Below are 16,360 nucleotides of genomic sequence, written 5' to 3'. Positions count from 1 at the left end.
AGGAAATTAAGTCATTTGTACAATTTCGAGGCTCCTTTTTGCCATGGACCTGCAGTCTCCGTCTGTGTTGGCACAATTGCCCCGCCCCCTCCACGCCTCCTCCGGCAAGACTCGCATTGGCGACGTCTACAGCCTCGCTGATGCTAAAAAGCGCAAGCGTTATGAGGTTGCTGTTGCGGTCGACGGTGAAGCCATCAATATTTATAATGTATGGCTCTCTACTGTTGGTACGGTCTTAGTATGCATGGACTAATTTGTTTTCTTCTCCAGGTGCAAACCCCCAAGCTCGTGACCTCGTACGCTGTTCCGCCGCAGTCGACGTTCTCTTGTCGCCCATGCTCCGTTCGTCGGAAGATCTCGAAAAAGTCGGTGGTGAAAAGGCAGACATATGCTGCTGCGATAAAGCCAGAGCATCAGATTAAGTGCTTCGTGGAAGAAATCAGCAACGGATCAAGCGCACCGGCAATTTCTTCGTCAACAGCCACCATCACGGATTCACGCAGCCCGACAACTTTTGTGGGAATTATTCCTCTTAGTGCAGATGATGAGAGTGAACTCGATCCTTTCGATGTCCTTGCAGTCCATGAAGATGGCCGTGTACGCAGATTGTCAGCCGATCTGAAAACCCAGCGTTGGAGTATCCAACACAGTGAAATCGCCAAGGTCTCTTCCACCCACGTCGTCAACACTTGTTTCTTGATCGATCTGGAAGATGCGCGCAAGTCTTTGTTCAAGAGACGCCAGGACTTGGCTGCACTCGCTCTGGGCGACGAAGCGGTAGATGGAACAAACGAGCCGTCCATCTTGCTCGTTGTTTCGCACCCCAAGAATGCCGAACGATTTGCGCTGCAGGATGTGAATGTTCAGATGTTCTCGGTGCCGGCCAAGTCAGGATCTCAGGAAGAAAGCCAACGCCTCCGCCACCTCCAAACAATTCAGGTACCCGGCCCAAGCGGAATCGACAAAGTCAACAGCCATAGCCTACAGTGGAACTTCCATGCGGGATCAGCGGGCCTACACCTTTCTTTTGACAAGGGATTCATCAACACAGACCTATCCCAATATGCTCCATCGGTGACATCACAGTTTATTCTTGATGACGAGAATTTCTCTTCCGTGATGCGTGTCTCTCCCCAATGTGTCATTGGCGCCAGTGATTCCTTGGTCGCACTTTACGATACTCAATACCAATCCGTTCAGCGGAGCATTGCTGCTGGTGAAGTCTTGTCTGGAACAGGTTCAAGTGCACCCATCGCCTTCATCAGTTATTTTGCGAAGCTGGGAATTGCAGTAGCCGTCAAGGGAAACACTCTTATCGGTTTTGACTTAACTTCCCTTCACAGCAACTCCGGGCCTTCCCTCAAGCGATCCCGCGATGGCCTTCTCATTGATGCTATTGGACGCGGCATTGGCGCATCTTCTGCACAGTGGGATCTGGCATCCAAGAAGCACCGATCTGAGAATATGACTTCGCTCCACCTTACTTCCCCCGAACAGGTGGAGAAATGGAATCAGTTGACAAAATCCGTGAATGAAGCGACCACATCCAAAAACACCAGTCTCTTCGATAAAGCTGTGCAGTCCTACTTTGGCTCCACCCTACCTCCACGAGGACAATACGTCAACCCCGAATCAACCCTCTTCCTACTGTCCAAGATCTTTACAGTTGAGAACTCTCTGACTGGAGGTGACGTTGTGTCGTCTCCATCATCTCAGTTGCGCATTGTGCTTTGGCCTCGCATCACTTGCGCCTGGTTGATTTCCCTGGGTCAACTTTCTTCCGATAATGTCGAAATCGCACTTCGGCGCACCTTGAAGCCGCGCATCCTCCAGCCGCTAGCCACTGGATCTTTTATCCAGGCATTTATCGACTCCGATTCATCCCTGAAGAATGTCAACCACGTCCTTAGTGGCCCTTCTGCCCTCTCCGCTGATGAATTGGCTTACGCATTGAAGTACTTCTTGATCGAGGCGCGTCAGCGTTCTGGTGCACTGGAGGAGACTACCCGAGCCATCACCAATGGCGATATTGCTACACCTACCCAGGAGCTTACACGCCACTTGGGAGACGAGACGGCCACCGTCAAAGCAGTCTTCAAGGGGCTGAACACCAGCATTCAAAAGATCCATGCCCACCCTCTTTCATCTGTCACAAAGGCTCTCCGCTCCAACCTGTCGCGCCAAGAACTTATCTCCATGATTCATCACCTTCGCCTTTCTCTCGCCACCGGCGGCTACATGTCTCGGTTCTCCGAGAACCCTCCTACCCCCATCACCATTGATCAGATCACCCCTTCCCTTTCCCTCCAAACCATCAGTGACATGCTCACTTCCTCCGTTGATGCCGTCGGTCCCTCCGGCTGGATTTCCGCTCTCACCTCTGTGAACGACCTTGATGATGAGACCGACTCGACTATTGCCGCAGCCACCCGCGAGATGGAACTCATTTCCGATATGCGATCTGAGATTTCAGCTACCTTGGGTGGTGTGGAGGAAGCAACCTACTTGAAGGGTATCCTCCGCGAGTACCTGCGATTTGCCGACCAAGTCACCACCCCGAAATCTACTGGTGGAACTGCCGTTGCGAAGGTCGAGAAGGAGCCTACTCCTGGCCCATCTCATCTTGTCCGTCATGAGAAGGTCAACGGCGCTGACCTGTTAATCTTTGCTCGTCCCGGTGAGAGTGAGGATGGTTATGATGGTGATGCCAGTGGAAAGATGCTGCCGCTGTCGATGAAACCTGTCTCCACCGATGTGTCTCGGACTAAGGTCAAGAAGTCAACGGGTGAAAGCAAGGCTCGCAGTAACCGTGAGATCAGTTACATGCGTCGCAAGGAGGTTGGCAAGTACTCTTTCGAGAGGCTTTTGGTATAATGAGTGATTGACGGTGGACATACCCGTGGACTTTGCCCTTTCATGTTTCATACTGTATCAACCATTACGCATTAAGTATAAAAGGAGTTTAAAATTGAGGTCAATAATTTTTTGTTCATTCATTGGCAATTCATCATATTTCCGACTGGCGCCCTGGAGCTAACTCACGATCAAACTTCGCAACCATATAAAAGCCAACTCATGCAGTAAAAGTCCAACTCTGCAGCTTTGTAATTCAGCAAATGATATTGATAATGTCAAAAAAGCAGTCCACTTGTCCCGAATTTAAGGACAGATGATAATCATGAACGTTCTGGATCCGTTTCACCCAAAGTATTCCAAGGATAAGGAAAGTCCGAAAAGCTAAATTTGGGAAGTGGAAGCCGTGGCTCGAGGTAAGACTTTATATGCTCAGGTCCAATGATATCGTAGCTCCGGAATGAAGTAAATGGATTGACAATGTCCTCAATCCGAGCTTGGCGGTAGTCGGTACAACTTTTGCATCTCAAATGCCACCATTCTCCTGTGACATCAATATGCACATGCTGCATCACATCTCGAGGGGGTCCGACGCGTGTCAAAATATCAAACAGGTTTACGGCCCGGTACAAAAGTTGGCCAATACCACGAAGATATCCCATATAATCCCCTTCACTGATGTCCGGGCCTGCGACTTTGATACTGATGCTCTTCTCTTCGACCCTTTCATGGGGGAAATTTCGAATGTGTCTGGACATAGCTTCCACGGTGCCGACGGCCCATGTGGCGTATACATATTTGGAAGACAGGGCAACGAGCCACATTGGTTCATCATCACAGATCTGGATTCCATGCTGTATGCCTTTGTATAGCAGGTGAGTGATCTCGTGGTATAAAATTCGGCTGCATCCCAGGATGCCGAGAAGTCTTCCGTTGTGAGACTTCGTAGTCCGGGTAATGCTATGGATATTTTGAAAAAGATCCTCCCAGATCATCCATCGGATTTCGACTGGAAGCTTGACAAAGTCGCCCAGTTGGCTTAAGTACCACCCCTCCTCGTCAAGGTGCTTTTGAATCTGTAGATCCATTTTAAGGCTGTGTAGTGACTGTGTAAATTCAAAATCTAAAAGAGAGTATGAGTATCTTTTCAGAAGATGGTTGGTGTATGGGTTGAATTGTTCAGATTGAATACGCAGATAAAAAACCTTAGGTATGCTACTAGGCGTGTTAAGGAGGCCCGGTGCCTAAAGAAGCCAAATGTGAATACGGATGATAGAGACTGAATTCTGGAATTCGAAAGCTTAATATGACTACTACGGTGGCAGAAAGTCGATATGTTTTTCCAAAGCTCCTTGAATAGGACTAGCTCTTTGGACGTTCGAATCCATGCATGTCGTTAAGCTTACTACAAAGACGAGCGAGGTATTATCAACAGTACTTTTTTATTTTTCCACGAGAGGACTTCCTTCAAAGAGAACATATAGTAGAGCAACGAAAGTAGAACCGAAAATAGTGATAACCGAAAGTGGTAGCAGTAGGAAGAAGCGTTGAAAGTGAGAGAACACTGCTTAGAGGTGTGGAGTGCAGATAATCCGAGCGAATTTATGGTAACAAACCTGGTGATTTTTGGGGACACTCTTTCTCCATTTCCTCACAAAATTTTGCAAAGGTGTAATCGCTGCCCGGGGTAAATCCCAGTTTTTGGCCGTTTTCAAGAAAGTCAAAATGTTCCTTGTGGACTTTGTCATCTTTTGAGAAAGCGTAGCACTGCAGAGTGACACAAGTTTTATCCGTGGTGTTTTCGAGTTCGTGGATCTGATACTGATTATCTCCAAGCCAGGTGACCATATCTTTTTTGAGCTCCAACGGCTGACCAAGCGAGTACGGTTTCCTTCCTGTAACAAGAGTGTCATACCAAGTGCACCGGATTGAGCCGGACAGAACACGGATAACCGCACACGCATTGCCGTGGTCGTGGATGGGAGATTTATGACCAGGGGGCCAAATCTCCATGACGTACGGGATGCCCGGTGAGTTTCCCTAGTATTATCTTCGTTAGCTTCAAGCAGGATGAAAAGAACAGATACGCAATGAAATCACCTGGGCAGATCCGATAGTAATACGGAGATATGTATTCGGCAAATCCTTAAGAGTTTTGCATTTTTCTCTCAATAACTTGTAGGCGAATCGTCCTTCTGTCATGACGCTCTTGTGGATTGTGTCGGCAAGTTCTTTGAATTCTGCCTCAAGCGCAATTCTTGGCCCGGCGATATTGTGATACAATTTCCGACACGCCTCCGGGAGATTCGCCGAGATAGTAACTGCCGCCAGGTCTAACTGTCGCAGCGAAACGGCTTCATTCCCCACGACAATAGGTGGAAGATCCAAGGTGACAGGGAGGGCTTTGATTGTGAAGTTGGGGGCCTTCTCTTTGATTAGAGTTGTAAAGTAACGTAGATTCGGGAGGCACATACCTCGCTGCCATCCTCGACTTGCACATATTTCAACTTTTCCAGCCATTTTCCCGAATTTGCGCACAGTTCAACTTCTAGCAATGTCAAGGCATTCCAGGTATAGTATTTTCCATAGCGCAATACCCAGTTGCTCCTGTCAATAGAAAGCCAGTAGACTGTCCCATCATCAGGTGCTACCTCCTGTATGTATAAACTACCTTCATTTTTCTTGGTCTTACTAGCGAGTATTTCTTCATAGCCGCTCTTTTTGTAGAACACGGCATTGTTCTGAGTAATCTTCAGGATCAACTTCGGATCGGAAGAGTTGCCTGACACCGTGATTTCGATCGCCTCGGTGGTCTTTGACTTCACAGCGATGGTTCCCTGGCCCACAATCACTAAATCCGCGGTATTGGCATGGATCGGCCTGGAAGAATGTGCTGCAAATGAGATATGTCCATATTCAAAGGACTTTTTTGGGGCGGATCTTCCAGAAGGATCTTCCCAGAAAGGGTCAGCAAAATGAACAGGGTCTGCCATGCTGATAAATCGGGTAGATGATGGGATCTCGGATGTAGTCGCCCTTTGCTATCAGACTGCCTTGCCAATGGATTGATTTTTCTGGGTATTGATGAGTATTTATGCTTATGGGGGCCCATATATTGGGATGATAAAAAGAGGAGATGAGTGATGGGCTGGTACACCGACTCTTCAACGTGTCTCATTACAGCATGGATTGACACTACTTACACCATGCAAAAAGGTCTGCGGCCCATCAACCAAAGGAAATGGGGTAATACTAGTTGTGGACAATCCAGACTCAGTCGAATTATAGGCAAGGGCCACTTTAGCTTACCCCGAAACGGGTTTCTCAATATGACTCCAGCTGTCATTGGTGTCTATTGTACTACGATATGCAGAACCGACATGCATGGATACAAACCCCACGATGCAACTTCGAATCAAGTAAGGAAAAAATGCGAACCACGCATATCCACTACCCTGAGATGGAAATATATAAAATAGCTCATGGTGAAACTGATTCTTGCTGCACTCACGAGTCGAGTCAATCCAATGCATATTTGCGATCCATACAATATACATTGATGAATCCAGTGGAGTCTAATCGTCAATATGAAGGTGAAGTACCTGCGGAGTTAAGTGGCCTTCGAGATCGGCATATTACTAGATGTGATCCAAGGCAGTGGGGCGACCAGGAGAGGTTGTATCAACGTATAAGGACGTTAGCGCTTTGGCCGCCAGCTGTGTAACCATATAAATAGCGCCTTTTCGCTTACCACAATTGCCCAGTGCAATGACTTATGTTTGGATACGTATGCTCTGCAGATTTTCAGGATCAACGCCGCTCACAAATATCGAGATAAAGCATCTTTTCAATGCTAAAAACAATCAAAATGGACTTCCTGCCATTCGGGAAAGCCGAAGAAGACTCTGGCTCCCGTTATAACCTTTAGCGGGTGTATTAATTCCTAGAATGATCGGTGGATATTCACCGACTTTATGGTCTTCATCATGCCTGGGAGCCTGACTGATTAAACAGTCATCCAGCAAGGCATGCGCCAGAAGTACAGTAACATGCAAGGCTTCTATGCCCTCGGGACTTTGGGGTCGAGCGACCAATGGTGGAATTTCAGAAGCATCAATTTGAAAAGCGAACGTACTTAAGGACACCTTTCAAGTATTGCTCGAATCAATGAAACCAATGTGAACCCACGCTGGGTCGACCTATACGAGGATGAAGTCATGCTAGAATTGATAGATAGACACGGTGGCTGAAATTGCATGTGAGGACATTCTTCGTGGTTTTCATTTCTATTCTCCTCTTCGGCGTATGTTGAACAAGGATCGATTGAATTTGTATCATCCCTGCAATGGATATTGAGGATCGCTTGGGTGGAAAGCGGGATCATATGCACGAATTTTGTTTCGCGTTATCGCTCTGCTGTTTATCTGCATGCCACGACGCTTTCGATACCTTCCAGAGGCCATTGCCAGCAGAATTGGCATCTGTTTACAATGTTCTTCTTGAGCTCGACACTCTTTATAAGTAAGGCGAGCGTGGCCGTTGGCCTTTTCCAGATGATGATTTGTCTTGGCAGAAGTAGTGAGAGAGTAGTCTGGCTGCTCATGTATCACGACGGCAAGCATTCACATTCTGGCCATGATGCCCCGGCACCTGGGCAGCTGTGCGAGCCTACGCATGATATAAATCTCTATAATACTCATTTAGTATCGAACATTTACCTCTGTAGTCGAGCATGGCGATACAATCGAGGCTGTGTTAGGGTACAGCATACTGGGCGTAACTGTCGAATTGCGTGATTTGATCTGTCAGAAGAGCCTCGATTCCCTCAACTTAAGCGTAAACTTATACCAACTTGGAGGCCTATAATTCCTACTCACTATAGATTTCACAGCTAAACCTATGACGTTGAAAATTCTGAAACAGAAATGTGGTTAGCGCAGATCGCCTCAGCTCCACTCCGGCCGCTTGTCCAGCGCATTGGGAAGCGAGCTGTGTTTGTTGACAGAAGATTCAACTGGCAGCTTAAGGGTATACTGTACTATTGGACCTTGAAGTCAGCAAGCAAAGGATGCTGAGAGGAGACTCGTACCTTCCAAGCTAGTTAAGCACAAGGTTCAATTGCTGTCAACCTCGGGGACTTTTACGTGTTTGTTGTTCTAAAATATATTCTCCCAGTCCTGAAGCCCAATCACCTGAGCATGCACAATGCGATCTTGATTTTTTTTTTACAGCCGTAGCCCTAGGTAACCTTGGAACTATACCTAATGGACCCTTTTATATAGATCCAGAGATCTCAATGGAAATATCGGTCAAGGAAATTGGGGCTCCAAGTGGGACCAAAACAACACATTGGGCTGCAACAAGACTTGGGCCAATCAGACCACTTCTGCTTGGATCCTCGATCGGACCATTGGCTAGTAGTGGGGGGACTGGTTGAATTTAGAGTAATGTTTTGTTTAGATATCAATAAGGGGGTGTACTCGAAGACAAGGATCACAAACATAAATGGGTGGCGCGTATCATGTGTCGCTAAATAAACAAGGAGCTTGAGTGGAGCTGACTGCTTGGACCAACAACCCGCAAACCCCAAACCGTTCGTCTCGGAGCTGAAAGTTGTTTTTGTTGTTGATTTGCGTTCAATGTCTGAGGGGAAATGATTCCTGGTTCTTTTCCTGTCTATATCGGAGCGCGAACCGCCGGAACGCGCCCTGCGTCAAATCATAACAATGAGCAACCAACCATGGCTAGACAGCCTGTCAGACGACTGGCCATCGGTGCCTGCCACTCCTACCACTCCCGCTCCATCGAAACCATCACAGAACCTATTATCCTCGCAGCGCAATAGTGTGCAGAATTCCCCAAGTCGCATTCCGGTACCTGCCCGCCGATCTGTGGAACAATCCCCTGCCGACGACAAGAAAAAGGTTACCCGACCATGTCATTTCCATAGGAAAGAACCTCCCACACCGAAGACCCCGCGAACACCCAAAACACCTACAAAATTGCGATCGCCCATTCCCCCCAAGACTAGAACAAGGACGCCCAGGAGCCCCAAAGTCACTCCAAAGTCTACGTCCAAGGCCCGCGCGAAGCCAACCCCGGGTGCGGCTGGCAAGCAAGCGCCAACCATGGATACGCGCTCCCCGCTACGGTCGGTATCCAACGTCTCCAAACAGTCCGACTACGAGGCTGCCGACACGGTCCAGATCAAACCCAAGAAGGGCGAGGAGGGGGAGCTACACCCGAATGGCGAAAACGACTGGTACGTGGGGAGATCCCGGTGGGAGATCAACGCGACCTGTTTGCGCCGATTGGCCTCGAGAGTGTATTCAAGCCCCCGACGCCAGGATCTGGAGCTGGTCATCCAGATCCCATCCCGTTTACCCGACAGGACGACCAGCTGTGGGACTTCACCGACAATACGTCCCACCGAGAAAGCTCTTCGAGACAGGCACAGGGGGAGGTGGATTATACAGAACGCGTCGGTGAAGATGACTACTCGGGTACTGGCATAGAATCACCATTTGGGACGGTGAACCATCGGGCACATTGGGCCGACGAGCGACCAGGGAGCAATTATGCAGATCAGTCAGGCCTGTCACATGGATACACTGAAACTCGGACTGCTAGTGGACTAGAGGACCTTCGTAATGAGGGTATCACTCCGATCACATTCACGCGAAACAATACACTAGAAGGCGCTGCCACAACAGAGGTGATTAAATCGGCACTGAAACAAGTCACTAGCAAGCTTGAGAGCTTGTCTATTGACAATAGTCGCCCGGATTCACCAGCTAGTGACAGTTTCCTATTTTATAACCATAGTGAACCACGACCGGAGGGTTCGCCGAACGAGGACAGTTTATTGGATGTAACCAGTCACTCCTTGCCTCAGGACTTGTCAATGGGAACCTTGGACTTCAGTCGCCGCAAAGTTCACCGTCCTTTCCACCAAATCTCTCCCTCGCCCTTTCCCTCCCATCACTTGTCTCCCGCGACTCTCGCCAATGCCAAAACTCGCAGTTCTCCCCTCTTCAATCGCTCTTCAAACGGTTCACCTACATTACCTCGCCCCTCCTCCTCTCATGTCCGACCGTCAACATCGGATGATAACACTTCAAAACAAGAAACAATGCCTTCGTCAGGAAGCCCGCTGAAGCTGTTTGGCGAGCATGATACTTTCACAAATAACAGACTTCTTCGGCGGATGAGTCAATTCGAGGAAACGTTCGGGGATGGTTCGGGGTCCGAGGGAGACGAGCCGCCATCACCATCAGAAGAGGCACGAAGAAAGGGAGAAAACCGAAGCTTACTCAATGTTCGACATGAGCCATTGAGTGAGATCTCTCCACGACGGAATGAGCGAGGTTCATCTAGAAACATTATCAACCCTCGTCTGTCTCGATTCGGGGACGGCGAACTAGATAAATTTGATTTCTCAGACACTAGCCCGTACGAGCCAAATTTCACTTATGGTGATGTACCAGGGTTTGATTCCCGCCCCTCCTCACGCCCTTCTTCCCGGAGGATATCGTCAAATCGTCAGCCATACCTTCAACGAGGCTCGCAAATCGGTTCTTTGCAATATGCCAGATCGGCAAGCTCCAGCTTTACGCGGAAACCATCCGCCTGGACTCGCCAAAGCTACTTTGACCATTTACGTGATGCAACTTCTTCACGTGCTAATAAGGAAAATGTTGCACCATCTGAAACCAAGAGGGTTCCCAAAGCAGCGGCCATGGATCCAATTCCAAAGCGCCGACGAACCATTTTACGCGATGACAGCGCCGAACCGGACCGTGTCCATTCCAATGGTGACCCAGCAAAATTTGGCGAGAGCATGTCCTTGCTGCAAAGGAGCTTGATGCAACATGGCGTGCAGCTCGAAAATGGGGATTACCTGGCGCCCCCTGGCCTCTCCCAGTCCATGCAACGGCCCAGGACACCGACTCCTAGTCAGATTCGGTCTATGCATGAATCGAAGGTGTTACCGAGCAGGGAATACTCAGAATCTTTTGATAATCTTGATTACTCAGATTCCTTCTCCATCGAAGGTGACATCCCGCTAGTCAAGATTACCGGGGCAAGTGATACATCGCGCAAGGGGTCTATCACGACCCAGGACTACTTGAACGAGGCGACGAAGATCATGGATCTGATCCGAGCTAAGGGTCGCCCAGTACCGGGATTGACGAGTGTCCAGGAATCCGATGGGGATAGTGAAGACGAGGATGCCAGCTACGATGATGAGTCTACCCGAGAAGCATTTTCTCGTCCCCCAAGCCGTGATGGTACGAACACGGATTTCCGCAAAATCCGAGAGCCAAAGGAGTTGAATGCTCAAGTCCTCAACTACCTGAAACAATATCAAGAAAAAGATGATGGTGATTTCGGGACCACTGGATCAGTCATGTCATTCAACGGAGAGCTCAGGCCCGATGGCTCACGAAGAGTGGTTTCCGGTGCAAGGAAACGCAAAACAAGCAGCAATTATGATGATGTAGCGGACACCATCGCCCAAGACCTGATGACAATCAACACACAGATGTCTGGCTTCAGTGTCCGTTCTGTACACACAGGCTCCTCACAAAATTCCCAAGCCAAAGGCGTGTTATCATCCGACTTGGTCGCCCATCTCATCCCAGAACAAGTCAACGGTTTTACCTACGACAAGTCCAAAAATCTATGGATCAAGAATGCTGCAGAAAAGCCAGCTCGCCAAGTGTCTCACGATGATGATAACGAGAATAACGATCCTTTCCAGGATATTCCTGACTTGAGCGTGGATGAATTGCAAGAAATGATGCGAATTCATGGCCTTGATTCTCCGTCCAAGCGTTTATCAGCGAACCAAACTGATCAGGACTCCCGTTCTCGTGCTGGAGGTGCCTCACCAAAGAAGGGCGATATTAGACCACACACAAGAGACGGTGACCCGTCAGTGAACGCAAGCTCTGATCAATCTAGAGTTACCCGCTTTACATCAAGTGTCCCAAATTCTGGGACGCGAGCCACGTCATGGGGTACAGATGAAATCGAGGCGAGACATGGCTCTGGTGACAACAATCTCCATAAGCCTGACGACATGAATCCCCAGGCGCCAAATAAGCAGACTCGGGTGCCAACAATTTCTTTTTCATCGCCTGTCGTTTCTCATGTCGCATACACGGACAATGATGAGGCTTCCAATCTGGATGCTGCATCACGACAGTCGGCATACGTTGACGAAGGGGAACAGAATGAGAACCAGCGCTCTGCTCTTCCGCCTCCACGTCGCGAAACTTCTTTGGCAGGCCAGCCTTTCATTCGGCGTCCTGTCTCGAGGATTGAGGAACGAAATGAAGAAGGAGCGGAAGATCTCAGCCTTGTTCATAGGAATAATACACTGGATGTTCAACAGACACCGGGTGGTGATGCTATTGGAAACTCCCTGGTTCCAATTCACTCAGGTGACCATGAGACAAGTTACAGCTTCCACATGAGTCCGCTGGCTGAATTCTCTGTCAATCAACCGGATCACCCCATGAACCTGGAAATGAGTTACGTGGCAAACCGTACTCACCCGACATCGCTGAGACAAGTCCATGGCACATTTGCCCTTGCCACAGAGCAGTTGATTAAACATATCACCGATGTTGAGCCATATGAGCCATACTGGGAAGATGTACGTCGTTTGGTACTGCGTCAAAAGGGGCTGATTACCTTGCACAAGCTGAGCGATTTCTGCCCTCGCCTTGAGGACCTCGATGTCTCCGACAACGATATTGGGCAGTTGAGTGGTGTTCCAACAAGCCTGCGAACTCTCAAAATTCCCCGAAACTCGCTCTCTGATCTCACACCATGGGGCCATCTGACTAATCTGCAATACCTGGACATTTCTGGAAACGACATTGAGACCCTGGCTGGTTTCTCCGGTCTGATACACCTTCGAGAATTGAAAGCGAACGACAACCAGATTCGGAACATTGACGGCATTCTTGACTTGAATGGCCTGCTAAGCCTGAAACTGAGCAATAATTCGTTGACGACCGTGGACTTCGAAGGCACAGAACTGTGAGTTTTCCCCCACTGCATTCTCTAAAGGTGGTTACTAACACTAGCAGGACTCGACTTCGCGATCTTGATTTGAGTCATAATTGCTTGACGTCTGTCCGCAACACCGAGTGGCTCCCATCACTGGCCACCCTTGATCTTAGCACCAATCAAATTACCCAGTTTGAAGCGTCAACATCTTTGATCAGCCTGCGAGCGCTGAAACTGTCAGGCAATCGTCTGAGTGCCTTGGATCTGAAGAACTTCTCTTCTTTGAGCCTCTTGTATGCTGATCATAATGGCTTGTCGACCGTTACTGGGCTGGACCACTGCCATAACCTGGAAGTTCTCTCTATCCGTGAACAGACCCAAATGGGAGATGGTGGGAGTCGTATTACTTTGGACCTCGACCTGGGATCCGCAAAGGACATCCGTAAAGTGTTTTTGTCATCAAATAAGCTTGCCTCTCGATGCCTCTCCCCTTCATCTCCTCTACTTCGACTGCAACTACTCGACATCGCTGCGTGCACCTTGCCTGCTCTCCCCAGCGCATTTGCTTCCAGCTTCCCGAACCTCAAAGTACTGAATATGAACTTCAACTCATTGACCGAAGTGGAGCCCTTGGTGGGTATGCACTGCCTTGCGAGGTTGACCATGGTTGGGAACCGCCTTTCGAGAATGCGGCGCATCTGTCAGATTCTCAGCCGGCTGGGAAGAACAGGACGGGGCAATCTCTGCTCCCTTCGAAAGCTTGATATTCGTGGCAATCCTCTGACAGTCGGATTTTACCCTCCAGCTGTGACTGGCAATGGAACCAATTCCGAGCGCAAGAAAGTGAAGGATCAAGAAAAGGCAGTCGCGCCTCTGCAAGAAAACCGACAAGATCTTGCTGATGCTTTGGCTGATGTTGATCCCAACGACCAAGTCACCCAGCCTGTCACCTGGGACGACAGCGCCAAGTCTGATCGCGAGAGCGAGATCAACGATCCTCTGACCCTTCCCCCGGCGGATCCCCAAGCAGATGAAAAATACCTCCATCATCTAGACCGTGCAACTCGATTGCGCCGGCGCGTTCTGGAACTTCTACTTTATGCCGGGACCAGCGGCTCCCTTCAAACATTGGACGGGCTGGACCTCCGTCCAGTACTTGGTGACGACTCATCGGATATGGGTCAAGCGTGGAATAGGCTCGAGGAACTAGGCGTTCTTCGAAGAAAGGCGATTACTGACAAGGCGTGAAATTATTGTGATGCATATTGTTTGTGTAAAGGTGTGAGTTTTGTTTGATTATTTGTCGAATAGCGTGCATGGAGTTTTGTTTGCATATTGGACTCACCTGAGTTGGATCCGGTCATGGTATTGGGTGTCCAGCATTTGCATGTTCGCATTTCTGGAGTTAGAAGCTTTGGGGTTATTGCGATAGCGCTTTCTCATTTGAATGGAAGATATTTTACTTCTACTAAGGTTATATATCATCACGAAGTATCTTAATGCTTTCTTATTATAATATAGGAGTATTTGAACTAAGATTCAGCCAAAGCTGTGGCCTTTGCTGTCTTTCGATCGGCATCTGACGATTGCCCTTGTTCACGATCACCAGTGGACGGTCCTGGAACGCTATCTTGAACAACCACGTGACCCTCCAGAGTATCGAAGAAGGCCGCGCGCTTTGGTAAAAGGTATCTAACATCAATGACGCGGAGTACACATGTCATCACAATCACAAGGACCAGCAGTGCGAGAGCTGACTGCCACCCATACTTGTAATATGGTGCTTGAGAGGCAGGCCAAACCAATACCTGAGACCAGGCCGATATGGCATAATATCCTGCAACGGAGACTCCGACGATCAATGTACGGGCCTCAGGGTCCTGCGGAATAAGATCCGAAAGCCAGGCAAAGATGAGCGGTGCCGTCCCGAGACAAATGTAGGAAATGAAATAGGATGCATAAGCACCAGAAAGAGGAACAGCATCAGGATGTGAAGTCCAAATACTCATGATAATGCACGGAATGATTCCAATGACACCTTGCACAACAATCAAAATCCAACGCGTTCGCAGTAAATCTGACAGCAGAGCCCAGATCCATACAAAAACCACATTGATAGCCGATCCGCCAATCGGGATGGCATTCACTTCAGTGACAGTCCACCTTGCACTGCCATCAGGGTTCTTGAGCGATTTCAGGAAGAGTGAGAAATACACATATCCATATGTTCCCAGGACTGTCGCGATGTAGAGAACGGCAATGAAGTAAATGACCCATCCCGAGAAGGCACGCTTGGCACCCGCCCAGCTCATTTTCTTGGGTTCAGCACGGCCGTGTCGAGCTAATCGCTCCATTGATAGCTCGGCGTGGACCTTTTTGAACCAGAACGCTCGGGGGTTTGGCTTGTTGGGAAGGTCTGGGATCATAAAGAACCCGGCGAAGCCCCATATGACTGTTATGATTGAATTTATTACAAATAGCCAGCGCCAGCCAGCCAGCCCACCGTGGCCGTCTAGTGTGTCTGAAATTGCGGCTTGCAATGCGCCTGACATCATTTGTCCGACTGCTTGGCAGGAGTGGTAGAAGCCCATGCGCTTAGCTAGTTCTGTTGGCGTGTACCAATACACTATGGTTTTGTTAGCTTCTTATCGTAATATGTGAAGTAGAATGAAAGTGAATAGTGACGTACTGAGTAAGGTCATCATGCCAGGCCAGGCACTGCTCTCGCAAAGACCGAGGAAAACTCGAAGTACATATACCTGCTTGGCGCTAGTGGCCATGGCGATAAGACCGGTGAACAAACCCCATAATATTTCTAGCCCAGGTAGCCAGAAGCTTGGTCGGACGTAGGTCAATATAATCTGAGATGGGATGAGCATAACGCAATACGCCGCATTGAAATATGTCGTGAATCTAACAATAATCAGTTTCGAAGTCATGAAGTGGAACTGAATGTATCTCACAAATTTAGCTCGTCACCATAGAGATGCAGATCTTCCATCATACCCGATACATAGGCATTGTTAATGTTTTGCTGGTCGAGATATTTAATAACTGGATACTATCAGCTCTTTGTTGACGTTTCGTAAACAATATTTTCTGTACCTTGAGATAGACACCCAAACGTCAACAGAAAAGTATCAAGGCGTCTCACGAGGGCCTTCTCACTAGGAGAGCGCTCATTACTCCCTTCCGGGTTTTCTGACGGGACGTGACGAAAGATCCTCCAGTTTCCCATGTTTATTTTAAGGAGAGGATGAATACAAACTTCAAGCTCCTCCGCACAGCCTGATGTGTGTTGTTAAGTACTGCAGAGAGGAGTCAAGATAAGAGAGTTTCTCAAGCGCCACAACGGACATGATCCCTGCCGATCTGAGGGGAAGCGGTGCGTGTGATAAGAGCTCGTGCAGTCGCATTCCGCGGCGTATCTTCGGATATCGGGAGCGATACCGGTCCAAGATATCAAAGCTCACATCAGACTAAG

The 16,360-nt window shown here is 48.8% G+C and overlaps 5 protein-coding genes across 5 annotated transcripts; 2 read left to right on the top strand and 3 right to left on the bottom strand.

Moving 5' to 3' along the window:
• Positions 1 to 43: 43 nt before the first annotated feature.
• N7503_010546 (uncharacterized protein) lies at positions 44 to 2,874 on the top strand (the record flags this gene model as incomplete). Its single annotated transcript, XM_057070092.1, has 2 exons — positions 44 to 208; positions 271 to 2,874. 2 exons carry the CDS (start codon positions 44 to 46, stop codon positions 2,872 to 2,874), a joined length of 2,769 nt encoding a protein of 922 aa, XP_056916703.1.
• Positions 2,875 to 3,176: 302 nt separating this feature from the next.
• On the bottom strand, positions 3,177 to 3,941 carry N7503_010545 (uncharacterized protein; the record flags this gene model as incomplete). Its single annotated transcript, XM_057070091.1, has 1 exon — positions 3,177 to 3,941. The coding sequence occupies one exon, from the start codon at positions 3,939 to 3,941 to the stop codon at positions 3,177 to 3,179; it is 765 nt and encodes a 254-aa protein (XP_056916702.1).
• Positions 3,942 to 4,455: 514 nt separating this feature from the next.
• N7503_010544 (cysteine dioxygenase) lies at positions 4,456 to 5,846 on the bottom strand (the record flags this gene model as incomplete). Its single annotated transcript, XM_057070090.1, has 4 exons — positions 4,456 to 4,893; positions 4,954 to 5,277; positions 5,328 to 5,482; positions 5,546 to 5,846. 4 exons carry the CDS (start codon positions 5,844 to 5,846, stop codon positions 4,456 to 4,458), a joined length of 1,218 nt encoding a protein of 405 aa, XP_056916701.1.
• Positions 5,847 to 8,579: 2,733 nt separating this feature from the next.
• On the top strand, positions 8,580 to 14,124 carry N7503_010543 (uncharacterized protein; the record flags this gene model as incomplete). Its single annotated transcript, XM_057070089.1, is given in 3 exon segments — positions 8,580 to 9,176; positions 9,188 to 12,906; positions 12,957 to 14,124. The coding sequence occupies 3 exon segments, from the start codon at positions 8,580 to 8,582 to the stop codon at positions 14,122 to 14,124; spliced, it is 5,484 nt and encodes a 1,827-aa protein (XP_056916700.1).
• A 284-nt stretch (positions 14,125 to 14,408) lies between these two features.
• On the bottom strand, positions 14,409 to 16,114 carry N7503_010542 (allantoate permease; the record flags this gene model as incomplete). Its single annotated transcript, XM_057070088.1, has 4 exons — positions 14,409 to 15,502; positions 15,566 to 15,789; positions 15,840 to 15,930; positions 15,982 to 16,114. 4 exons carry the CDS (start codon positions 16,112 to 16,114, stop codon positions 14,409 to 14,411), a joined length of 1,542 nt encoding a protein of 513 aa, XP_056916699.1.
• Between the last annotated feature and the right edge of the window lie 246 nt (positions 16,115 to 16,360).

The sequence above is a fragment of the Penicillium pulvis genome, assembly GCF_028828015.1.
Source record: "Penicillium pulvis strain IBT 33274 chromosome Unknown scaffold_8_segment0_segment0, whole genome shotgun sequence".
Lineage (NCBI taxonomy): Eukaryota > Fungi > Ascomycota > Eurotiomycetes > Eurotiales > Aspergillaceae > Penicillium > Penicillium pulvis.
The sequence above is the reverse complement of the archived record's forward strand: the minus strand, read 5'-3'. Positions and strand labels throughout refer to the sequence as shown.